The sequence below is a fragment of the Sphaeramia orbicularis genome, chromosome 5, assembly GCF_902148855.1.
Source record: "Sphaeramia orbicularis chromosome 5, fSphaOr1.1, whole genome shotgun sequence".
Taxonomy (NCBI): Eukaryota; Metazoa; Chordata; class Actinopteri; order Kurtiformes; family Apogonidae; genus Sphaeramia; species Sphaeramia orbicularis.
In genome coordinates, this window is record NC_043961.1 from 22,432,899 (window position 1) to 22,460,374 (window position 27,476).

Here is a 27,476-nt window from a genome sequence, read left to right on the forward strand (position 1 = left end):
TGTTGCCTTCCTATTTATCATTCCTTTGTTTTTTTTGCTTTTATTCCTCTTTCATTTCAGGTTTTCACATCTTTCTCTCTATCCTACTAACACCAGCAACTCCCGTCTTGTAATCTTAAGTCATTACTCCTCTTTTCTTACTGGATATAAAGAAACTTAATGCCACAGACTCCTCCACCCAGTCTCTGATCTGCTCATTTGTGTTTTCTCCGTCTCCACTACATTTGGCAGTTGTGACAACTGCCTGTGTGGCCGAGCAAAACTGTTCCCGCTTTCGGGTTTGACTGGAGGACAACTGTGGTTTTTCACAAGCCGCCGACTGAATCCTGCCAAAAGCTCCAACTCCATTTTTCTGCTGAGATGATGTCATGTTACACTGACAAGTACTGTTTCAATCTTATACTGTAGACTGCCACACTCACTTAAATGAACAGGGATACCAGATCCAACATGAGAATTTGTTATTCAATAATGTTCTGTTTGAAAAATGGTGATATGCAATGCAATAGGCCCATCACAGAAGAAACAATATGTTCTGCAGTCTTAATGACAGCAACGTACATCTTTCTTACATCTTTTAACTGTCAAGAGCACTTAGCCCGTACATAAGCATCCCATTAACCAGAGTACAGTGTTTCTATTGTAACTTGAGGTAAAATTTTAAAAGTTTCTGAACTCAATCCACATTTGACATCATTTGTTCCAAATTTATGTAAATCAACATTATAGTATTTAACCACTCATGGCATTTTTGACATTTTGAGGGAGCAGAGCGAGTCTCTAAATGTTGTTCATTTGTTCAATTACAATGAGGTTTTGTCACAAATTTTCCAGAACCCACATCATATTTTATTTCACTACAACAATTCCACATTGTTGATAGCAAAAATGACGATCATGTACTTAAATGTAGCTTGTTCGCAGCCAACATATGACATTTAAACATTTTATGGCTAGATTTAGGCACTGAACTGGTTAGAAAAGACGCCAGGGTTTGGGTTCATGCAGAAAAAAAAGAAAAAAAAATCGACCCACACAATGCATTTATTAATACTTAAACACGACCACAATCCTGTCTACCCCAAACCAAAGTAGCTTTTGCCTAAACCTAAAAATTTACAAGGATCCAGATGCAAATTCAAGTCCCTGGTGGAAAAATTGTGGATTTTGTACATCCATCATCCACCCCAATCACTTCCTAGCCTTTACCCCATGGACAGACAAAAATAGCAAATCCTTCTATGACAAAAATCACACTCAGACTATACACGTCCATAGTTTGTAGAAAATACAACGGCAACATTTCAGTATTGTCACTGAGTTGGCACGTCATATGAGAAGGGGGTAAATGAAAAGAGCAGTGTTACATTAATACTGTAACAGCGCTGCCTCTGTCTGCGATAAAGACAGCTTGTTCAACATATAGCATGGAAATGATCCACCTCAGTCTGGCCTGTATTAAGTGAAACAGGAATTGCCCCGTGTACTGAATCATTTTGCTTTGAAATGAAACGTGATGACTGTGGTACATTAAACGCAGACTTAGTAGTGGATTGAATTATACCGCCGTATGTCTTTCAAAGAGGCCAGCAATTTCACTACCAAGTCATACTTATTAGTGATGGTGTATAAATACTTTAACTCCCCAAGGTATTTATTCTTTTGTCTGATGGCACACAGCTGGACACAAGGGAACACACATAAAGCAACGTAAATAGAACATTTTTTCTGGTTAAATCTTGCAGAAACGCTTGGGAAGTGCTAAACCTTACCGTTCAAGTGACTATGTTTGGACATTTCTGCGCATATTTACAAGACAGTGACAGCAACAGTTCCAGTGAGGACTGTAGATCATTCTGGTAAATGTCTGTGTATTTGCTAGATATGTACTTAAGTAGACACTGTACTCGCTAGTAGTGCGCATGCTCTGTACGTGGCGATACGTTATTATTACAAGTTAGTTATTTCTGCCGACATGGTAATGTTCTGATGCTATCACAAGTTGTGATTGAAACTGTCAACTTGTAAGTATGGACTCCTCACTCATTTCAGCATGGTGTCAGAAGATGTTAAGTTCCTTTTGCCTGTGATTTTTCGCCATTTTTTCTCGTCTCTGAAGAGAAAATTAGTACAACACACCCCCCCCCCAAAAACAACCCAAAACATTACACCTAGCTAGCATTAATAGCAGAAGGATTTCGTAGACCAGACCCACTTGTTTTTGAGGAGACCAAGAGCTGGCGTATTTTTCAAAGACAACATAACATTTTTATCGAAGCAGTACATGCAAGCAAAGTGAGGCAACAATCTCAGGTCCAATGTGGTCTACAGGGTCTGTAAGGTCCACCTGCGTATGAACAGTGAGTGTACCTGCTTGGTCAGGTACCATGAAGTAATGGTACTAATGTAATTGTAATTGTTCTGTTGTTGTAATGTTCTAAAAGTGATGTTCTAATGTTCTAAAATACCTGTCTGGATGGACCTCCTCAACCTCATCTGACTAGATGGACCCCTCATGTGCCCCCACCCTACTGCATCTTTACAGACTGGAACTACATCCACAAATGGATGTCCGTCAGTCCTGGTTTCATCTATACTCTGTCCGTCCATGGGAGTGGATCTCTCTTTCACTGTGGTTCTCCCCGAGGTTCCTCTGTTTCCCATTGGGTTTTTGGAGTTTTTCCTTTCTGAGAAGGAGGGTCTAAGGCCGGGGATGTTCCGGGATGTTAATCCTTTTCCTTCATCTACTGTTTATTTGACTGTTGTTTGTTTCCATATTCAACTAATTCTGTAAAGCCCTGTGAGGCAACCTTGCTGTAATATAGGGCTATATATGTGTTTTTCTTGTATTCATTTATTTCATTTATCTATTTATTTATTTTTCACCACATACAGGCAAGGAACCAAATATGGCAACTTAATTGACCTTAATTTTCTACATGACAATCAAACATTTTTTTAAAAAAACTTCATAAAAGTAATAAAGTCTTGTTATGTCCTCCAATAACACACTATGGTTGAAAGTTTGAGCATTTCTATGAGTGCCCTATAAAGGGTTAAACACCCCCCCCACCCCTCCTGAAATAAGTGACCATACAAAGTCAAGAATGATCACACACATGTAACAGTGATACCCGCCCCAGCTCGGAAATCTGGCAACAGTCAGAGACCCTGAACTGTTTTACACAAGCTATTACAGAAGCATTTTTCTAAATCTCCACAATGAACGTGCTCTGATGTCAAGCTAGCCAACTAGTCCACATTTTCCAAGAAGATACTGAAGCATGTCTTCATGAATAATTTTCAACGCTGACAACACGACTGCATGCACAGACACATATAAACACAAGGAGAGGTCTAGCAGACTGCCGTCACATTCCAAAACCAAAACAGAGCCATCCACCATCTTGGCCAAAGCTATCCCGCCTCTGTCTTATTTATTTATTTTATTTTGTTGAAACACATGCATGCACACCCCAACGCATACCCAGAGATGCAGGAGGGGTGATGAACAGACTGGGGTTTGTCAGCACGGCAGGGGGACGGAGCCATCTGTCCCAGTAAAGGGTTAATCCCACCAAAAGCACAGGCCGCAGATTCCAGTATTTTCCAGTCCTTAAATTTCTGGCTCCATTTTTTGTTTTGTTTTGTTTTGTTTTTTTGAAGAGATGAGGAGTTAAAGCTCATCACAGCCCATCATCCTGCCTCACAGGCTCCAACTCAAACCATCCCACTTGATTCTTCCAAACCCCAAAATGATACTACGCCTAATTATATTGGTTGCAGGGAATTAGAGGTTGATGGGGACAGTTTTTATGATGGCTTTTAAATGATTAGTATGGATGCCTTTCATTTGGGATGGAGTGTTTTGTTTTGGAAGAGCGGGGGGGGGGGGGGGGGGGGGGCGAGAGAGACGTATTTTAACAGCCCTGACTGGCTGAAAGAGGCTCGCAATAGAAAAAGACGACGCACACATACACACTCCACACCACAATGAGATCAAAACAGGCCCTTTTCTGGACCTGTGACGTGCTTCATTTTCTCCCCGTCATAGGCAATGCTTTTAGCCCTAAATGATTCCAATACAGAAGGGGCTGGGAAGGGGAAGGGGTGTCTGAAGACTGGGGGCAGGGGGGAAGAGAAAAAGAGATTGGAATAAGAGACAAAAAAAAGAACCTTAAGGGCCAGCAGGGCAGTGTGAAGCTAAATCAGCCAGAAACCTGCTTGAAATGCCCCCCGCACACACACACACACACACACACACACACACACACACACACACACACACACACAGCCGGCCTTTGTCTTTTTATTCCACCCAGAAAAAAAAAAGCACCACGAGCGAGCTGCTACCTACAGCAACATGGAAATGGAAAAGAAAGGCTTTAAAACGGTCAATTTAGAGGGGAGGGGAGGCAGCAATAGAGATGAGGCGGAGGAGGAGGAGGGAAGGGGAGGAAGAGGAGGGGGGGGGGGGGGGGGGGGGGGGGGGGGTCATCCAGACATGAGATGGCTCAAGAAAAGGGACTAGGAGAGATAGAAGAAGAGGGTAAAAAAAAAAAAAAGGAAAGATGAAAAGAGAGGTATAACCAAGCATCCTCCAGACAGACAGACAGACAGACAGACAGACAGGCTGCTGCTGAAGGTAATGGCTTCCAGTGTGATCAAATATGTCAACAGATCACATAGCTTTAAATACAGCTGGGGTGCTTGTATTAGAAACGCACACATACTGTACATACACACATGGGAAGTGACACTTTACACACACACATACAGGTATGAAACCGGGCCACAGACAAACACACACACACACATACACACAGACGCACGCATACCTGAGACAGACAGACACAGACACGCACAGCTTCCGTTTGACCACAACACATCAGCCTCCATTACTGCCAGCGATGTGCCTCCGTCTCCCTCGCTCTTGCCTGATGCCTTCCGCCTGATGCACAGCCATCCTCACCGCCTGCCTGCCTGCCTGCTTCTCCATCTCCCCATCCCAACCCCCAACCATGAAATCACAGCAGCAGCAGCAGCAGCAGCAACCCTCAGCCTCAGCTCCGACCGCAACAACACATAATACCTCAGTCAGTGAGCCTGCGAGGGGCTCCTTCTCCTCCTTCTTCTTCTCCTTCTTCTTCTTCTCCTTCTCACTATAGTCCACAGAACAACACAGCGTCGACAGCACACAGAAGGGGAAAAAATTCCAACCAGGTGTGGATGAGTGGAAGAAAAAGCAGTGCAGAATCACAGTCCTCCTCCTTTCCACCCTCCCCTTCCTCCTCCCGTGCGTCTGTCCTCTGTCCAGCTTTGGCTTTGTGATGCTAAGCTAATGGGAGCTAAGCTAAGCAGCATCCACACATTGGCTTATAATGCGCTCTGTCTCATACCAACACACACCAATGCTAGCCGTCTGTCTCTCTCTCTCTCTCTGACTGAGCCCCGCTGTCTCCCGTCTTCGCAGGCACCCACATGCACCCGCCCACCTTCCTCTCTCTCTCCCTCTCTCTCTCTCTCCCCCCCTTCTCTTTGGCTGTCCACCCCTTTTCTTTCTTGTTCTCACAGACCACATCAGGGTTTTTTTTTTTTTTGTTGTTTTTGTTTTTGCCCCCCGTCCTCCCCCTCCCCTTTTCCCCTCACCCCACAACACCTCTGTTTATCTTCTCATCCTCCCCAGACAGTGATGTCCTAACACACACACAAACTCATACACATGCTCTTTGTGTTTGGCAAGTCCCAAAACAAGTCATCCTTGACCAACATGCAAAAAAGAGGAAGAAGAGGAAGAAGAAGAAGAAGACAGGAGTCAGGGGAAGCACCCGAAAGGAAAGTGAAATGAATGAAGTGGAGTGGACCTTGAAAAACAGGTCTGTGATAAGAGGTAGACAGGGAGGCTCGGACTAAAGTTGGGCTACAACATTAAAAATTCATGTCAGACACAAAAAAACACAACTGACACATCAACAGTAATTATAAGTGTTCCAACCTGGTGGATAAAAGGTGTGTAGCAGTTAACAGAAACATCCAACACTGCAAAAATTAAGTGTATTTTTCTCATTTCTAGTTAAAATATCTCATCAAACTTAAAATAAGTCATAATCACCTAAAGAGTAACTTTCCAGAGAGATATAAGAATTTCTTTTCAGACAATAGATCTTGAAAATCTTACTTCAAGAAATCAAGCCGTTTTAGCAGTATTATGTTATAGTTAGGGCTGGGTGAAATGGAAAAAAAATCATATCACAATATTTTTTTTTTATTTCAGACGATATCAATATGTATCACAATATAAATCAAATCACTATTTTTGTCAGACTTAAATTTCCTGTTACTCATAAGTTTGCTGTGAAGACATCTGAAGGTTATTTTTGATTTAAATATGATTTATTTTCTGTCAGAGGTTGAACATGACAGATGTGCTGAAGAACATTATACGACTGTTTTAGATAAATAAAACAGGTACATGTATTTCAAACTAAACTAAAAGTCTGACCAGCAGGCAAAAGCTTTCAAGTTTTAAATGAGAACACAAAACAGACCATCCTCACCAAACTCTCTCTCTCTCTCTCTCTCTCTCTCTCTCTCTCTCTCTCTCTCTCTCTCTCTCTCTCTATCTATCTATCTATCTATCTATCTATCTATCTATCTATACTGCAAAAATTCAAAATCTTACCAAGTGTATTTTTCTCATTTCTAGTCAAAATATCTCATCGGACTTAAAATAAGACATAATCACCTAAAGAGTAACTTTTCAGTGAGATATAAGAACTTATTTTTAGACAATATGCAGTAGGCATTTTCTTTCTTGCATTAAGCAAAAAAAATCTTGAATTAAGAAAAAAAAAAAAAAAATCTGCCAATGGAACAAGTGAAAATTATCTTGGTAAGATTTCTTGAAATAAGATTTTCAAGATCTATTGTCTAAAAATAAGTTCTTATATCTCACTGAAAAGTTACTCTTCAGGTGATTATGACTTATTTTAAGTCCGATGAGATATTTTGACTAGAAATGAGAAAAATACACTTGGTAAGATTTTGATTTTTGCAGCGAACCGGTAGGATTTTGAAAGGAATGAGGAAACTAAAGAAAGCAGTTTGGAGATATATAAAATTAAAAACAGATTATGCTAAATAAAACTGCCTACATGGCAAAAAAAAAAAAAAAAAGCAACATATGTATATGCAGGATTCACTTGTCATGCTCTGTTGCCTGAGAATGGGGTTGGGAACAGCAGTGAGTCAAAGTAAGAAAGGCAGCAGGGTCAAAGGTCACATGTCATTGTCTGTCCAATACCCCTTTAATATATTCCAAACCTATAGTACGTACATAGATGAAGATCGAAGGGGTGTCAAAATGAAGGTGCTAGATGCTAAATTCAAATAGCATTATTACTGCTCCATATGGCAATGTGCATCTAAACTGGAAAATAATGTTAATAATAGTAAAAACTATTACAGAACATGCTGAACATCTTGAAAATATATTTAAAAAAAATAAGGTTCAGTATAAAACATTGTGCTTAAATGATGTTTGCAGTAGAATGTGTGAGCGGGTAGGTTTATGCTAGGTTTAAGCTAGCTGTCTGAATCTCAAAGCTAACAGTAACACACAGAAGAGAGGTACTGAAGGACTCAAGAGTAAACATAAGGGTTTTTGTGGAAAATCCAACCCTAGTTCTCTATATAAAGTAGACAGCAGTGTTTTGTGACTGTTCACATGGTGATGGACATTGAAATGAACATAAACAGTGTCCAAAAATACGACCAGCTCCAAGCATGAAATGTTTATATATGAACATGTATAGACATTTTGCTAAATATTTACACCATAATTTGCTTGATAATATGCATATTAAATGTCCTAACACTTTCCTGTATACAGTATATTAATGTAAATTTGGGGCAGTACTGTCTTAGCCACGTCAGTCAGTTTCATGACAATATAGTAATGCTGTCGAGCTCCATGTAAAGCAGGGGTGTCAAACTCATTTTAGTTTAGGGGCCAGATTCAGCTTAATTTGATCTGAAGTGGGCCGGACCAGTAAAATAATAACACAATAATATATAAATAATATCAACTCCCAACTTTTCTCTATGTTTTAGAGCAAAAAAAGTTAATTTACATTATGAACAGGTTTACATCTACAGACTATCCTTTCAAAAGATGTGAATAACATGAACAAACTGAAAAAATAAGTGTAATTTTAACAATATTATACCTCAGTTTATCATTTCCACATGTACATTATAACTTCCAGATCACAGTGGATCTACAAACACACAAAACATTGAGTCACAGGCAGAATATTGTTAAAATTGTACTTTCTTCTCTTAAGACGTTTCAAGGTTATTCACATTTTTTGCAAAATTATACTTTGTTTGAGTGTAAATACATGAAAATATTTACATTTACAAAAAGAAACATTTGGAGTTGTCGTTATTTTTATGTTATTATGATAGTATTTTACTGTTCTGACCCACTGGAGATTGAATTGGTCTGAATGTGGAACCTGAACTAAAAGGATTGTTAATATCTTAGTGTAATTTTTGCATTTCACAAATTCATCCTAAGGGCCGGACTGGACCCTTTGGCGGGCCGGATTTGGCCCCCGGGCCGCATGTTTGGCACCTGTGATGTAAAGTCTATACAACATCACCAATAAGTTTTACTACTGGAGCAGCGGGGTCATAATCCATATCTATATTATACATACTCAGCTTCCACTATTAGACAAATTGAGATAACAATAGTGCAGTTTAACGTAACAGCAATGAAACAACTCCTATATTCATGATGGCTGGCTTATTCAGTTTGTGTTTCAATCCTTTAAGATCTTTTTTTTTTGTAATTTAGGAAACTAACATAAGTGCTGTTGCATTGTAATGAAAGGTATTTTGGAACTATTGCTAATTCTCAGTTTTACAAATTAGAGATAAAAATGGTTTCAAGTTGATTGTATTTTTATAGTTGTGAGTTGTATGCATGCTTTAAAGTAAAATTCTATGAGCTTATGCTGCATTGTTAAACTAAAAAGGTGTTATTATCCGCAAACTCTAAAAGCAGACCGGTTAACACAGTCTGAGCTGCCATTTCTGCAGATGAAAATCAACTATTTCCCATATGTCAAACCGGATACAGCAAGATATAAATAATCATTCATATAAAAAAAAACAAAAAAACAAAAAAAACAAAAAAAAAACATTACATATTACTTGTTCTGGTACAAAGGCTCACACATCCTCCCTCTCTGTCCCCAATATGTGCAACAGTGTCAGTGATTGAGTGTGTGCATACAATACAAGGGTAGGAGTGTGTGTGGGAGGGGCAGTGGGGAGCTATTACTCCTGGGGTCTCCACCCATCATTCACTTTCTGTGTGACAACTCTGCTTTGACTCCTGCTAATGGCGTTAGCTTCACAAAACATTCTCCACCAGCATCAATTCAGTTCTTCCAATACATTCACAGCCCTCTTCCGAAGTACCTGCAGCATGCTGGGAGCCCCTTTAACAGACGGAATTGGACCGATGAGGGGTATATGGATGTTATGGCCTTTTAATTATAACTGATATATAGGTACGTATTGGAAAAAAAATGGAAAAACATATCTTAAGTGGGGAACAACGCCAAATATTAGGGGATAATTTGCAAATGACAGGAATATTAAAAGGCAGTAGAAATAAAGGAGACGACACACACTACAAAAAGATAGTCTTTAAAACTGAAAAACTGTTCCGTGTAATCGTTGAATGTGTGATACTAATACCTACTTAGCCCTGAATGACTCAACGGTTACACTCAAACTGTGCCAACTTACAAATCATCAAGAGACATAGTAAGCTTACCTACTAACAGAGACTATTCGCACCTCCATGTGTTGACAGTGTCCACTCAAATCCACAGAGAATCAGGCTGTGAATGCATCTATTTATTTAGAACAGGTTGTAACTACTCAGACAAAAGTCATATTTAACTGTAAGGATCACGTCAGCTGTAAGGTCATGTAAAGTGCAAGACAATCAGGAGGTCAGGACGGATCTACCACAGGAAACACACATCCATACATGTTTACTCAGCTGCAACAAAAACAGCCCTTTTGTGACACATGTCAAATGGTGGATGTAAACAGAGTGTATTTGACTGACAGACACAGAGTTTATCAAGAATCAGCAGCACTAGTTGCAGTTACATGGACATCAGCCCTGTCTATTTCAGGGAGAGGCGTTCTGCTTGTGCTCAGAGTCAGGACTAAACAGGGAGAAGCAGCATTTCAGTTTTATACTGACAAAATCTGGAATAGTCTGTGATAATATTAAACAAGCCCCAACTCTGACAATCTTTAAATCTAGGCTGAAAACATTTCTGTTTTTCGGCTAAAATTTGCTTAGAGGTCTTATTTATGTCTTTGTACATAAGAAATCAATATAAGTGAATCCCCAAAGGAACTTTGTGTTGGTAAATGCAAGTTATGCAAATTTACAGGATCTCAGTTCTGTTGCAACATGTTGATGGTCATATGAACTATGTTTTCAGGTCAAAAATGTTCAATTTCATCACAATTAATGCTATATTTTCATGTCACAAATGGCCAAGTTATATTTTAACTGAATTTACCTGAAAAACAAATATTCTATTCTTTTAGATTCCCCAGTTTTTCTTGGAAGATTCTATACTACATATCACATGTTTTATTTTTACAGGTTCAATATGGAGTATGGTGCTGATCCATCCTGCTTATGTTACGCCAGTACATACATAAAAAATGTCACATGTCACTTTTTAAATCAACAGTTTTCTAATAATAAGCATTTTTATAAAGAAATAACAATTCTGTATTGTTATTTACTCTTTAGTATGATGAAAAACTATACAATAAATAATTCTGATACTAGTTTTTGCACAGGGATCATTTGTGGAAACGGTGACATGGCTGCCGAGCATCAGTATGATGGGATCCATAACAACCATGTCACATCCGCCCACTGCCACATTTTGTGTTTTTGTGTCAGCTGTTATTGTTTTAGATCCACAATACTAACATTTATGAATATGAGGAGAATTAGCAATTGCAAGTATATAAGTTTATTACTAATAAAGTACTGGCACTGACCAGGTCATCATGGGTAATGTCACGTCCGTCCACCAGCAAAAGTTTTCGCATACACATGCTATTCAAAATCCAATATTTCTGAAAATAGAGCTTCCACTGTCAAATAATATCAGTAGTCTGTGCACAAATGTATTAGTATTATTTCAACACAGTTCTATGCATTTCTTACAACTTTTTTTTTTTTTTTTTTGACAAAAATGGCCACTCATTTGACCCCCTAAGTAAATTTTAGCCATTTTGCACACTTCTCTTTTTATTTCTTACTCTTCTCTTTTTTAATTTAATGTTTTTTGGTCAATCTGTAATTTTATATTACATTACTGATACTGGTTTCTGGAAATATGAAGTCATTGTTTAATTACCATGTATTTGGTGTCTAAGAAAAAAGTTTGATCCATCACAGATGATCCTGGTGAAAATGTGTGCAGAAAGAACCACAGAGAAACAATTACATTAAGCATTTACGTGGCTATCAGGTAGTAATATTTTCCTTTTAAATCCACTCAACAATAGGTTTTTGCCACCTGTGATGTTTATTCTGATTAGGTTATTATTCCAATTATGATTTCTTCCGTGATTTGCTACCTTGATATCTGGAAACTGCATAGATATTCTCTCAGTGTGTGTATGTCTTTTGTTAAGGTTACACAAAGTAGTTGCATCTGCGGATGCAATCCTTAGCCCCACCGAAACACCACCGGAGTGGCTGCTTACGTACATACTTGGTGTAGACACATGCACACACAGGCAGAAGCCTATCAGACATACTCAGTACAGTCATGGATGTATGAGCAGTGTGTTTATGTTAGCTTTAGAGGCTAGCCACAGCCAGTATTGGTTTTTAGTGTGAGTATTTTAGCATCTCTCCATCCCTCTCTCTCTCTCCTGCCCATCCCCCCCTTCTTGCCCCCCTCCCACACCAAAACTCCACCCCACCCCCATCTCCATCCCCGTGGTTTCAGCCCCCACCTCCCTCCAAGCCGTCCTCTTAGCCTATATACGGGTCGTCCAATCGTCTGTTCGGCTAGCCTGCGATTCATCACACACTCACACATGCACGTGAACACAAGCCTCTGCAAACCTTGCTCACTTGAAAAGGCGAAGATCAAGCCATCGCCGGCATCACAACAACAACATAGCAGAAAATACTGCTACTTGCCTTGATGCAGGAGAAACCACAACAGGATCTGTGCTTCTGAGGGTTCGCAGACAGAGAATGCTGAGCTTTAAAATCAGGCAGAATCCAAACAGAACAATCCTCTCTTCTTCTTGCAAGTGAGAGCTGACAACTGGCAGGAGAAAAGCAATACAAGGGAAGAAAGGGAGCAGCAGTGGCAGCGAGGGGACGAAAAGCAGCGGTGTCATGAGTTGGGGGGGTCAGGAATGAGAGCAGGATAGAGGGGGCGGAGGGTTGGCCGGGATAATGGGAGATTGGGAATGCTGAACGAGCGGATAGGGGGACCGCAAGGGAAGCCGACGGACGCCTTGGCAGATGGGGGAGGGTGAGAGTCAAATGTTTTTATGGGAACCACTGGTAGAAGAGACTTTTAGGGGATATGAACCGCAAGACTTCATGGCCACAGTCAACTTTATAGATACAGTTTCACTTGTGGAGAACAGCATCATGAGATACAGGTAAAGTGGGGTCAACCAATGTGGTTTTCACAGGACTGATAATGAAGGAGACTAATAATCTGCATTTAGAACTTACAGACAACTGCAATAAAAATGAAAAATCTTGCTGTCGAACTTTATAGCATTGCCAATGCAACACTTGAATGTAAAACCAGAAATTAAAATTCAACAATGTTTATATTACCTCAATTTTCACATAGAAGAGAAAGGATTATAGATAAGAAGTAATTAACAGATAAATGTACTTTGCCATTTCAGAACTGATGATGTCCAAACAATAGATTTAGCTTCTTTAAAACTGCAATAATATATTAAAGACATCATTGTACCAATAGTTGTAAAAGTCTGAAAATTCAATCTGATAACTGACCCATTTCTTACAGTGTCCTGCATATACACTACATTCAGTAGCCACCGTAGTGTAGATTTCCACTCAATAATGTGGGAAAGTAGATACCACTCAGATTGCACCAGGTGATGTGCAAATGTGAATTTTGCATATTCCGTTTCAACAGAAATGGAGCTTGTAAGCATGGTTCAGAGAAATCACACCGACCCACCACCAAATCCACAATGTTCAGCCCCTGCTGTGGTGCCACCGGCTTGGCACTCCCATGAACTGACTGACAGGTGGGAAGCAAAAGAGGAATGGCGCCCTTATCTGTCCTTTTTAACTCTTTTTGGTGGTTTAGGGCACCCATGTGAAGAGCCCAGGATTGCTGACAGGTGGACTACACATAAAACGTGATGAAACTTTGACCTGAGCTACCAATTTGCCTGATTTAATGGCAGGGAAAGCCCTAAACATCTACAGACACACTTGTCCATCTGTTCCTTCCACCTGCTTGCTGTGCATTAGTCACACCTACATCTACACATGCACGGTGCTACAAAATGAACAGCGAACACACATGCCAACACGGACACACTCTGACCCGTCACAATGAGAGGCCAAGGCACTCACAGCAAGTCCATTCACGCCACATGCATGTACATATGTCTTCCTATGCTTCCTTTGTGTTCCTTCTCTTCAAGGACACAACAAAACTAAACTTTAACGTTTTATAGTCCTATTTAACACATGGCACAGGGAACACCTTCATGGTTTGTTTACTGCTAACAACACCAGCCTTTTTACTAGAGTCCCAAAGACCACTCAATGATTAAATGGTCATTATTGCCAGACCCCGACTCTGTAACAGCGTCTGGCTGACATATGGCAAAGCAGGTAATGCAGATAAAACCCCTTAAACAAGTCTCTAGAATACAGATAGTAATTTATGTGAGAGGGCCATGGATGAACTAAAATGCCAATAGAGGAGATGCGGAAATATGGACAAAACTATTAACAACAATGCAAAAATGTCTAAGACTTTCAAATATATGATCATAGACCAAATAACCACAAAAAAATTTTTTTATGAACTTTGCATATTTATGTTATATTTAATAGTAGCATTACAAACTATAAAAATACATTTAAAACAGAAAGTGAAAAAAGATGCTCAAATGAAATGATACAATCAAATGGAAAAGTATAATCAAATCATTCATTCATTCATCTGTATCCACTCTAGGGTCGTGTGTGTGTGTGTGTGTGTGTGTGTGTGTGTGTGTGTCTGGGGGGGGACAGAAGCCTATCCCAGCTACCTATGGGCGAAGGTGGGGTGCACCCTGTACAAGTCAACATAATCTAATCAGATATTTCCAATTTGTTTTTACCCCTTTCTCTTAAGTGAGACATGCTCTGGTTGAAGCCGTTGGGGAATTCCTACTCGAGCATCATGACAACGATGATCCTGGCTCTGACTGGTCCGTGCAGTTGAATTCAATGCTATATGCTAATCAGCGACTACACAGGATTGGCATTATGCCGCATGGCTCATCAATCTAGCTGTGTTTCTTGGTGTTTTATCATTTCCTCCGCAGTGGGAGTATAACCGTTACCACATTTCTTACTATTGTGGTGTTATGTTACGCTGCTACATCCTTAGCACCAATGCTACCCTCTAGGGTTGTTATTCTTAGCAGAAAAGAATAAAACACTTAAAATATCTATTTCATCTTTTGTGCAGTAGGAGTGACAAGAAAATATTCAGGATCAGAGAGAAAAAAATGACACAAGTCTGCATTCCCGGAATACACAGTCAGTTCTGGCAGAGGAGATACTAGTGAGTGATGGAAAACGTGAGAGTTGGATGAAGCCACAGCACTGATAATTACTGGTGCTATTGATCCTGTGGAGATGAGATATTACTAGGCTATTCACTGTGGTGCTGCCAGATTTTCCTCAGACTGATTAAACAATATTAGTGAGTAAAAGTCTGTATTAATATGCCCGATTACATCAAATCACCTGCTATTATCTTAAAGATGAGAAAGATGAACACTACTGAAACATTATCGATACAGGAAGTGACAGAATAAGGTCACTGAAGCAACAGTCAATTCATGGGAACAAAGTTTTTACTGTGTAAAGTCAATGCATCAACAGAAATTAAAGGGATGACACATAAATGCCAAGGCATGGAAAAAGTGGCATAGCTGTGGATGGAAAGCATCAGTGGAAGGAAGGATAGGAGGAAGCTAAGACATGCACTCACAAGGCACAGCGTGGCGGTAGAGGTTGTCTCGGATGGTCTGCTGCAGTTCGTGGTCCGGCGAGGACTTCTGGAAGCGCTGGCTTAGGTAGTGTTTCAAGTCCTTGTTCAGCTTGTTTCCTGTTATTGTGAACACAAACAGGAAAACATGTGGTAACTGCATCACAACAACTTAAAAAAAGGCATAAGGAGACAAAGCAACACTGCTACAACTCACAGTGAAGTGTCAAACAGCCACAATGTTTGGCTCTCACAGAAAGAAATACACAAGTGTATCCTGCAACCATAGCAAAGTTAGATGCTGAGTGTATACCCGTGAATTGTACACTTGCCATTGTCACTCAGAGGGGAGGCTGGCTGCGGGCTCTCCCTCCTCAACCAGCCAAAACTAAGATTGCTAGCACAACGGCTTTCAGTGGGAATCAGCCCTCCTACCGCTTGGCCATCTGGACCTCAGACACACATTAGGCTACTGAAGGGCAGCAAGGCTGGAAAGTGTCTGAATGTGTGTGTTTGGTTTGGAATATATGTTTGTGTGGCCATTACACTGAGTGGTCATATCACATATGTGCAAACAGCACAACAGTACACTATCACACAAAGCAACGAAATGGTATCATTTGTAAAAATGAATATAAATGTAAAAATTTCAATCAAACTATAAAAACGTCTTGATGGAAATTCAACGGCAATAACACTTCAGGCTACAGCAAACATATTGTTTGACTTAATTTCTCATTATGCATTATACACATGATTTATCTACCATCTTTGCATGGCTGCTGAGAGCATTTTTGGTTGTCTTGGGCAAACAACCAGTCATAAAAGGCCCTGGATCCTGTTTCCATGGAAACTGTGTGTATGTGTGTCTGTAAAGGCGTGTGTGTGTTTAATAAGATGATTGAGATTGTTAGTATAGTAGAGAGGAGCATTCTGCACTGGTTGGCAGAATGATTGTAGGTTCATACGATCAAAATACAACTGAAAAGCACAACATGCACATCCCACAGGCATGATACCCTGGCGTTATGATTTACAGTGACCCCAACTGTTGTCAGTCATTTATATGCACATACATTAACACATTAAGTATGCACATTGGAGATGCACATTTTTATTAAGATCAAAAGAAAAGATTATGTGAAATATGTGTCATTATACTTGTTAGAGTTCTCATATAACTCATGATTGTTTGTGCTTTTAGAAACATAAATATAGTTCAGTTATTAAAATGAAGCCACATGGACGCAGTCTGACGGAAAAGGTCGAGTCATCGCCCCACTGCCTAAGCTCTTTCTTGGAGGGAATTTGGCTGCTGGCCCCGTCCCATCCAGACATATCGTTGCGTTGTAATCCTCACAACAGGTCACAAGCTAATGCTCCAGCCAACAGAGTTTCTCATACACATCACAATGTGCCCTTGTGTACACCAATTACTAGAGTGCAATGGGCATTGCTTGCTAGTTGAACCCCAAATGACTCTTTCTGGACCAGGACATTATAATAGGTCTTCGAAAGTCTTAACAGTACTGGAGTGAAGCCCCAAGTACCACAGCCCAAAGTATACAGGTGTTACATACATTTACCTTGTCAGCCCTGAAAAAAGTTTTAGTAACACAATGATGGTTTCAAGTTTGATTTTTGAGATGTGAGGAAATAAACAAAGCCTCATGCTGGGAACACGTTGATGAAGAGTCATAATTTTGTTGTTTATTTAGGGCTAGGCCTCCTATGTGGTTGAGAAGTGAATAGAAGTACCTCCAGGAAGTATTACATAAGCTTTAATCCAGTTATGTAGATTCTGTTCTCTGTTTGTGTATGCTTATCTTGATTCAACAAAAATGCTTTGATGAGAATAAACATGCATTCCATGAAAAGCAGGACAGTGTGAATTACCTAAAGGACTGTCCCATGATGAATCAGGGAAAGGTAATCAGTTTGATACGTGTTGATTAAATAGACAGAGATATCATCTTCTGTTTCTGGGCATTCTGCAGTCATTTAACACTGACAAAAGATACAAGGATACCGCCTAGTGAACAATGACAGTTAATGCAAACTAGGCAGTGAAAAAACTCACTACCTGTACGCCTACAGTATAAACCTGTGGGGGCAGTGTGATGATCTGGGTTTGGTTCAGTTAGTCAGGTCTAGGCTCAGGAACATTATGTGTCCAAAACATGTAGTCATCGGACTACCTGAATATACTGAATGACAGGGTTCCTACAGGTTTCTTCAAGTTAAATGTAAGACTTTTTAAGACTTTTTTAAGACTACTTTGAACAGAATTTAATGGTCATTTCAAAAACCATTCCCAAAGTCAGCTTTCTCAGCATGATTAATGGTGTTGGGAATGTTCTATAATCATTTCTCACCGAGGGCTCCAAAGTTAGCGATACTTGGTTCCTAATTTCAGTATAAATTGTTGGGTTGAAACGGGTTGAACCAAGTAGACTAACGTTACTTTCTTTGCAGCGTAGACATTTAACAGACACATTTAAACACAATACAGTAAACAAGTTCATGTCAACATAACTAAAGACCTACCATTTCAAATGTAATACCGTTTAAAGACTTTTTAAGGTATTAAATGTAGATTTGTTAATTCAAGACTATTAAGACTTTTTAAGACCCTGCGGGAACCCTGGAATAACCAGGTCTGAATATCAGTGGATTTTTCTGTCAATACTAGGATTCATCAGGCTCAAACTGTGAAAGAGTGCTTCAAAAGCATGAGACATTATTTTCAGGCATCGATTGGCCACCACAGACCTGCAGACCTGAACTACACTGAGAGTCTTTTGGATGCTCCGAAGACTTTATGCAATGGTCGAATTCTCCCATCATCACGACAAAATCTTTCCCAAAAATGAATTCCACATATAAACACAGCATGACATATACAATGACATGGCACATGAGTCCCATCATCACAGCTAAAGGTCGGAAATGTACCATTTTTTACTTTATTACAAAATGTTACGCTGAACCTCTAAGTTAAAGTAATAAGTAAATGTCAGTCGCTAAATAAACAACGAATCTATAAATCTGTACCTAAACATAAACTAACCACCAAACAATTTTTTTAAATGACTATTCTCCCTCAAAGCTGGCAATTTCAATAGAAAAGCTTAATATTATCTATGGTCTGTTAATGACGCCACATTCATTTCATACTGATAGTTTCTAAAATGTCCTGCTGGTGCCTGTAAAGCAGCCAAAGGGATTAATCCATCTACGGATCATGATGTCTAAGCTAACTTGGACCTGGTTAAGATGGACTGTCATATATTAATGGAGTGACTGACTGACAGGGTGGGGAAGCAAAATTTACAATGAACATTTAGTTGTTTTTTCTCAGCAGGCACTACGTCAATTGTTTTCAAACCAAACATATATTGATGTCATAATCATACCTAACACTATTATCCATACCTTTTCAGAAACTTTTGCCCATATGAGTAATCAGGAAAGCAAACGTCAAAGAGTGTGTGATTTGCTGAATGCACTTGTCACACCAAAGGAGATTTCAAAAATAGTTGGAGTGTCCATAAAGACTGTTTATAATGTAAAGAAGAGAATGACTATGAGCAAAACTATTACGAGAAAGTCTGGAAGATACTATTAAAGAAGAATGGGAGATGTTGTCACCCCAATATTTGAGGAACACTTGCGCAAGTTTCAGGAAGCGTGTGAAGGCAGTTATTGAGAAAGAAGGAGGACACATAGAATAAAAACATTTTCTATTATGTCAATTTTCTTGTGGCAAATAAATTCTCATGACTTTCAATAAACAAATTGGTCATACACTGTCTTTCAATCCCTGCCTCAAAATATTGTACATTTTGCTTCCCCACCCTGTATATATAATGGTAAGTTTGGGTAAATGTGACAGACAGTTGCTTCTTCGTTGTGACCTTTTATACATGATGGACAGTAATAAAACTGATGATGATGATGTATAACCGAGTTCATATTAACTGAAAATGTGTTCTCAATAGCCCCTAGAGGATCAGATGACAACTGACCACTAGCTGAGGTGTTGGCTAAGACCAAAGTATTCATGAGGTGTGTGTTAACAGGAGCCCCTTTTCCACAGCACTTCTGTTCCGGAATATTTCACCTTTATTCCGGAACGATGTATGTGTTAACGAAATGGTAGGATCATATGGTCCCACCTCTGTCATGGCTCTGTAATGCCTCTGGAGGTAGTAACAGAACCGTGATAAAGGTGGAATCATGATTCCGGAACACTATGTTAAAAGAACACCTCTCATTCCGCAATCAAGGTGTGATGTTTTGATGACATAATGCATGTGCAAACCGTGTACAGTATACAAAGATATCAATGCGACTAGAAAGATGTTGAACTGGGGAGACACAGAGAAAATAAATAAAATAAACATTGATGCACTCTGTTCGTCCTCTATTGTTGTTTTGAGAGCCAACACCGCTATGCTCAGAGTATTTCTGACGCGCAAGTTATAAACTATGCCAGTGGTTCCCAACCTTTTTTGTGTCGTAACCCCATTTTAACATCACAGATTTCTGGTGACCCCAGACATTCAAAACTGAGACTTTTCTATTTTTGGCTAAAATTAATTTGTTTTTGATTTCTTAATAGTTTGCTATACTATGTTGCAAATAAACGTTAATTTTAGCATTTAGTCTATATAATGTATATTATTATGGACAAAGGGAGTAAAGCCAGGTGTAGATTACTGCACAAAGGGAGAATTTATTTTCCTTGGTCAGGATATGTACAGTCAGTCCAACTTGGATTTACATGGCTGAAAATTAATACTGAGCAAACAATAACTCAAACTATGAATTATGAAAGAGCTGCAGCATCTGAAACCGACCACAATGAACATTTGACAGATAAACAGAACCACAGTGCTTCAGTTTCAGAGTTTGTCATGTCTTTTATGGACTGGGATTGTCTCTCTCAACTCACCATATGTTATTTATTCGTAAGTGTTAGTTTTTTGGGTTTTTTTTAATCAATTACTAGAAATTTCAGGCGACCCCATTTGAACTCCAGTCGACCCCACGTAGGGTCCTGACCCCAAGGTTGAAAAACACTGCACTATGCGCTGCGCTGCGTCACCACCGCTTTGATTCTGGAACGCAGGTCCACTGTGTAAAAGTTCAACCTGTCTCACCTCTGTTACTCCTTTGGCTTGGCTGTGGAAATTGGTCAATGGTGGCAAAAAGGTGGGATCACCATCTCACCTTTTTTCCGGGATCTCTGTGTAAAAGTGGCTACAAACTCACTTAGTGGTTCACCAACTTCAACCATTAGTATACTCAGTGCCAATGAAAACGCAACACCTGGAGATTCTTATATTTTTTTAAATCGATGAGGATTTTTATTCCATAAGCTCTTTGGAATTAATCATAGGCCATTTCTATACAGTAAAAATAAAAAAAATCACATCCAAATTTGTTGACAAAAAATAAGGATAAAGAAAGAAACTCAAGGACCCCCAAAACCAAAAGTCACAAAGCGGTCCCGGAGGTGCTGCAGCTCAATGTAGTGATCCTGCTGTGACATGGCCACACATGCTCGTCCAGGGTGAGGTCTGTCTGCAGTTGAGCCAGTTTCTTCATGCCTCTGTTGCATCCTGACTATGGTGGACACATTGCATCCAAAATGGCACAACACCTGCTGAGCAGAGATTCCAGCCTCCAGGAGCCCCATAGCATGGCATCTTTGGTCACGTGTCAGTCTAGGCATCGCTGAGTTATTACCTCCGCCAAGGAGGTTATGTTTTTGCCAGGGTTTGTTTGTTTGTTTGTCTGTTTGTTTGTTTGTTTGTTTGTTTGTTTGCGTGTTTGTCTGTCCGTTAGTGTGCAACATAACTCAAAGTTATGGACAGATTTTGATGAAATTTTCAGGGTTTGTTGGAAATGGGATAAGGAAGAAATGATTAAATTTTGGTGGTGATCGGGGGTGGGGGGCCCATTTCCAACAAACCCTGAAAATTTCATCAAAATCTGTCCATAACTTTTTGAGTTATGTTGTACACTAACGGACAGACAAACAGACAGACAAACAAACAAACAAACCCTGGCAAAAACATAACCTCCTTGGCATGGGGGGGCCCACGGGGGGGGGGGGGGGGGCACTGATCAGCCTTAAGGAGGTCTGCGCTCTCCGAGTGCTTTTCTAGTTGCAAATGATTTTCATGCTTTTCAGCTTGCCTTTATATACAGAACATGGCCACTCCTTAACTGACCACAGTTCCTTAAGTTGAGCAGTTCATTGCTGAGCAGTGAGAAAAACAAGTCTTATGAATGCAGACAAGTTCATTCAAGCGTGACAATAGCTCAACCTGTCTCAGGTTGTTAAGAAATTGTCTGGGATTATCTTATACAGGTGAAACTTAAACATATTGATGCAGCTCAGGAACAATAAAACACATTCAAGTGTTGTGTTTTCATTGGCACTGAGTATATTTCTGGTATGAGGTCAAATACCAATCCTCCACATTCCCTTTCTCTATTCTCTTCTCTGTCCAATACTTAAGACTACGGCTGACTACTTTAAAACCACTCTCCTCAAATGCACCACAATGTGCAGATTTCATTCTTTTGGTTGGCTCCAACTGTTGCTCTAACTGCAGAAATACAGATGACTGTCTTATCTTAGAGACTGATTTCCTGTGGAGTCTCTCACACAAATCTGCCAGCCATCTCATTTTAAAGAAGGTCAAAAAGATCATGACTTACCTCCGCTTAAGCTTTTAAGTAATCTAGTCAGTCCCTTCAACCAGCACTCTAAACCCATTAACTGCTGCTATGGAGCCTCATTCTGTTTTGGTACACAGTGTAATGGCTGGCTCCCACTAAAATAAACCAAAATTAAAGATGTGGATTCAGACAGACTTGATTAGACCTAAAATAGTTTACAGAGCTGAGAGGTAACTGAAGGTCTGTTTTACCACCTCATCTTCTCCTCATTCAGACCTCATGTGTAAAATATTCCTAGTTTAGATTGGTTTGATTCCTGTTCCATAATTATGGTTTCACTCACTCTTTTTATTTGGTATCAGAAAGATTTTAAACCAAATTTTTGACTCCAAACCAACCAACCAACGTCAGGCAGGAAACAAGGCTGGGTTGGGAGTACTTTTGACCAAGCGGCCACCCACCCAAATCCTTCAGTAAATACATAATTATAAAAGACATATCCTTCAAACACAGCCCACCTGTTATAGATTTTCCATAAGCCCCCTACAACAAGCAAGATTTTTGGAGGGATACGTGCAATCCGTGACAGAGGGGGAATGGGGCAGAGGGGCTTTACACCAGCAAGAGCGTCCGTCACACAGAAAAAGAACAGAGTAAAGACAGGCAAAACATCAAAAGAGTTTTAGACACAGCTGAAATGTGAAAAGCCCCACTGCTTACCAGGCATCTCCCATCGCGCCCACCCCTGCACCTCAGGCTCTGATCAGCCAGCCAAGGCCCTGCTCAGACATGCAGAGCCAGACATGGCAGCAGTCAGACCGTCCACTGGCAGTTGACATCTGTATTCACAGCATGGAAAAACCAAACTTGACTGAAACTTAATCTGCCTGCTCGCAGGGCAGCCGTTGTAGGAAAGGAAAGATCTGACCGATTTCTGCTGATTTGGACATAGTCACGGTCTTGTACGGGCCCTTCACGCTCAAGACGAGCAATGTCATTACATAGTGGAGCGCCTCGGAAAATTGCTTGATATTCCAAACCTACAGCTACATTTACGCTACATGGATGTCTGTGAATGACCTGGCTGCTGTGTCTGTAATTAACCTCACTCTATTGCTGAAAAGGAGCTGAGGCTTTTCATTCCAAAACTGGGCCAAAATCCAAGCTTACTTATAGTTGATTACTTTTACTTGGATCAGCTCTGTCATGGAAGTTTTCTCATTGTATATACAAGACTACAAGGGCATTTACATGGGATAAGTCTTTGATTGTGTTCTATATACAAACACACCCTTATTATACTTTTTCTTCCATGTATATACAAGGCAGACTTATAAGTAGGGATGTGTGCAATACTACTAACATTCTAACTCAGATCATTTCAAATCCAGACAACAATATAGCACATTTCCAACTAAACATGTGATGAAATAACTAATATTTAACAATAAAATAACACTGGTCTACAGTTTTTTTTAGAAATGATTTACTTCAGAGATTAAATGTGCTAAATGTTACATATTTTAATGAGATTAATTGGAAAATAAATGACAAAAGTGCCGGTTTGCTGATGTTTTCAAGGTATATGATTAAGTGTTATTACACATATATACTGGTTTATGTACATTTATATAATAGTTTTATAAATCTTCCGCTAAATACAGGGTGTCCCATAAGTCTCCATACATAGGAAAAATAAACGTTTCTTGACATAAACCATTTTTATTTATATAATATGCTCTATATGACTGCCATTTTGTCGGGAACACATTTCAATGCGTGTCAGCTGAAGAACTATAAAGAAGAAATATAAAGAAATACATGTTAGAACCATATATGTATGGAATGTATTATGTCTCCTAAGTATGGAGACTTATGGGACACCCTGTAGAACCTGTAAAGTGAATGTATTCTAATGTGCAGACAGTGTTTTGAAGTAGATCTTGTAGCTCTGAGACAAATATTCCTTTTGAGTCAAACCCATTCTCTCGTTAATTCTTGAATTTCACATTTTGACCCAAAGCTGTATCTTGGAAAGTTCAGCCAACCAGCATTTTTGACTTGATTTTTCTTTATCAGTGACTCTCATGTGGTAAAATTTCATTACTTTTATTCTGGAAGCATTTTCCTTGTAGACCAGTGTAATCTAAAAAGGCAAACACTTCTCTAGTATGGTTGCAAACTTCCCTTTCAATTTGACATCAGTCTTTTGTAGGTGGTACAAGAGGTTAGCAATTATTGAGTCTCCATCTTGCAGTATAATATGTCAAAGTTTTCATGTCCAAATCACATCTATGAGATAGATGGATGAGGTTTGGATATGTCTGGGCTAGTCAGGATCCATCTTCTGCACATAATTACATTGTGTGTCACATTCACTCCATGTTTACTTGTGTTTCTTTCATGCAAATCTTCTGCCTGCATCTTGCCATGTGGAAGAACACGAAGCATCATGATGAAGAAATGAAACAAGAGATATGTTCCTTTTGTCACAACATACGTATCATTAGCCTCATGTATAATTGTGTAAGTCATATTTTGGCCAAATATACAGTCGCGAAAAAAATTCTTAAACCATCAAAAGTCATCAAAAACAATGGTTATATAATCAAGTACTTATTCCTGTGTGTATCATGTGACTAAAACAGACAGAAAAGAAAACACGGAATGCCTAAAAGCACTGTTTTTGGCAGTACAATGCTATAGCTATTGATGTAAGAACTGAAGTGATTTTGATTATTATCAAGAAAACTATGGAAAATGGCTAGATATCAGCTCTGAAATTAAAAACTAATGAGCTATTTTTTGTTGTTATCATTATATTTGTCCAAATAACTGTACCTTTAGTTGTACCAGGCATTAAAATTAACAAGAAATTGAAGAAAACAAGGGCGGTCTAATCATTTTTTCTGTGAATTGACCTCCATCCATCCACTTTCTGAACCACTTAATCATCATAATGGTCATGGGGGGTGTTTCCAATCTGTCTTAGTAACAACTTGCACTGTTATGTTCTTCTTTGTGAAATCAAGCTTCACTTTGGATTTTTTCTTCCTCTTCACCATCACTCCTTATTGTTCCAGTAGTGCAATAACGTATTTGAGATGTGCAACTTAAAACCTTATAAAAGTAAATATACAAAAAAAAAAAAAAAAAAAACTGACAAGAACTTAAGTGATTTTGGTAATTAACAAGAAAACTATGGAAAATGGCTAGATATCAGCTCTGAAATTAAACACTTATGAGCTATTTTTTGTTGTTATCATTATATTTGTCCAAACAAATGTATGTTTAGTTGTACCAGGCATTAAAATGAACAAGAAATTCAAGAAAACAAAGGTGGTCTAATAATTTTTTCCACAACTGTACGCGTTAGGACAGTAAAGTTACACAGATATCACAATTTGGCCAAAAATATGACATGCAATTATGCTTTCAGGCTATCAGTATAGTCATATTTTACAGTCTTTGAATTAAACCAAAAGTAAATTATTCTAAATATTTTTTGGTTATATTAACATAGGCTGGAGGAATCTATAAACAAGTTCAGACAACGGCACATACAGTCAGCCTCTTAGCACAAAGCAGCAGTCTAAGTGACAAAGCAGAAACACAGTCATATGCCAGGGTGCCAGCCTGTTTTACGCGTAGCCAAGTCAGATTTGGCAGCGCCGCCATGTTTGGCTGGGCATTGACTGTTGTATCGATGTTGCATACACAAACAGTCTGGCATACAAGGTAACAAACAATTTATTCCCCCCTCCTCGCTTTAACCGTCTTTTTAACATCAAGAGACACATGGCCGTGAGGAGGCTATGATTAGAACTAAAGCCTTATTCCAGTGTAGCCTTTATAGATAAATTTAGTTTCTCCAAAGTGATACATAGTGAAGATGTAGGCTTTAACCCTCCGGTATCCGGGTGCGCCTTTTAGGCACACTTTGCACTTCGTGTTAAAAAACTTCATATTATTTTTCACAATTTAAATAAGGTTAGAATTCAAAAGTTGTTCCTTTTTGCATGATCTTTCAAATTCTGGCACCAACTAAAATTTGCACATTGTAAACAAAAGAAAATTACAAGACGAGCATCTGTCTCCCAAGTGTGCCTAAAACGCACTATTTCTTCCATTATAACCACTGTTTTTGATCCGTAAGCCATTAAGGCATAAATCCTGCTTTTACTGATGTCTGGGCTTCATTTGAGAGGTGAGGGTCTAAATGTATTAACATTGTTAATGTTGCTGTTAATCATTAACATATGCCAGGCTGCAAAAATTAAATAATATGTGATCGAATTTTTATGTAGCATTTTGAAAAAAAAAAATCATATTTTGTGTTTTTTGCATCAAAAAATGTAGTGACATCATAATGAAAAGAGATCATTTAAAGGGTTAAAAAAAAATGTAAAATGAATGATTATTTGATATGTATGATTAGGGCTGACCTTTATTTACAAAAATAAAATCAAATTACAGTAGAAAAATACATCAATATATAATATTTAATAGTTTGATTTCTAGGTGTGCCTTTTTGGCACACTTGGTGACAGATGCTAGTATTTTTGAACATTTGACCTAGCGCCAAAAATAATAATGCAAATTAACCGATGTTGGAGTTAATCATTGACATATGCCAGGCTGCAAAAGTCAAGTAATATGTAATCCACTTTTTATGTAGTATATTGAAAAAAATATTTTTTTTTGTGGTTTTTGCATCCAAAAAAAAAAAAGGTTTGTTTACATTACAAACATGGCATTTAAAGGGTTAAAAAATGTGACAATTATTGAGTATTTGGTATTTTTATTTACACCTCAAGTTGATGAAATACAAAAAAGTGTAAAAGAATTAAAAACAAACTGTATGAAATTCTTTTTGACATTATTCCACAAGTGCGCCAAAAAGGCACACTTGGTGCTTAGTGAGGGCCTTGCTGGATGGGATACCGGAGGGTTAAAGTCAAATGAACTGATGCGATCCAACCTTGGCCTACTACAGACAGCATTTAAGTACATTTAGCTATGAGACATACACAAGCTGCCCAGAGTCATGTCTTAAGTAATCATCTCTTAAGTGAGGACTACATCCGTGGCTCTACTTAATCAGATTATCAGGGCTAATCACAATTTAATTGATTAAACCGGCACCATCTATTTACAGTTAACATTTTTATCACAACTGAACAGAGCTCATCCATATGCCTCGCTTATTAGAAATGAGACGAGACGACAGAGGAGGCTCAATCTGAAAGAAGAAGAGGATAAAAGAGGATAATAATAAGCTTAGATCCATTTCTGGTGAATATTAGTAAATGAACCGCAGTATTTGGACCTATGTGGAGATGAGGAAAACTCTGAGGAGGCTCTTTTCCTCAAGCTCAAGCAGTTGATGAAGTGATACTGTAACAAGTTGCTCCTTCAGAAATAATA

The 27,476-nt window shown here is 39.0% G+C and overlaps 1 protein-coding gene across 1 annotated transcript in view; it reads right to left on the reverse strand.

Annotated features, from left to right (window-relative positions):
• Nucleotides 1–27,476, reverse strand: part of magi1b (membrane associated guanylate kinase, WW and PDZ domain containing 1b) — a 253,867-nt gene that overhangs the window by 103,329 nt on the left and 123,062 nt on the right. Inside the window, 1 exon segment of the mRNA XM_030134044.1 lies at nucleotides 15,357–15,473. Within this exon segment, the coding sequence (XP_029989904.1) occupies nucleotides 15,357–15,473 (117 nt within the window).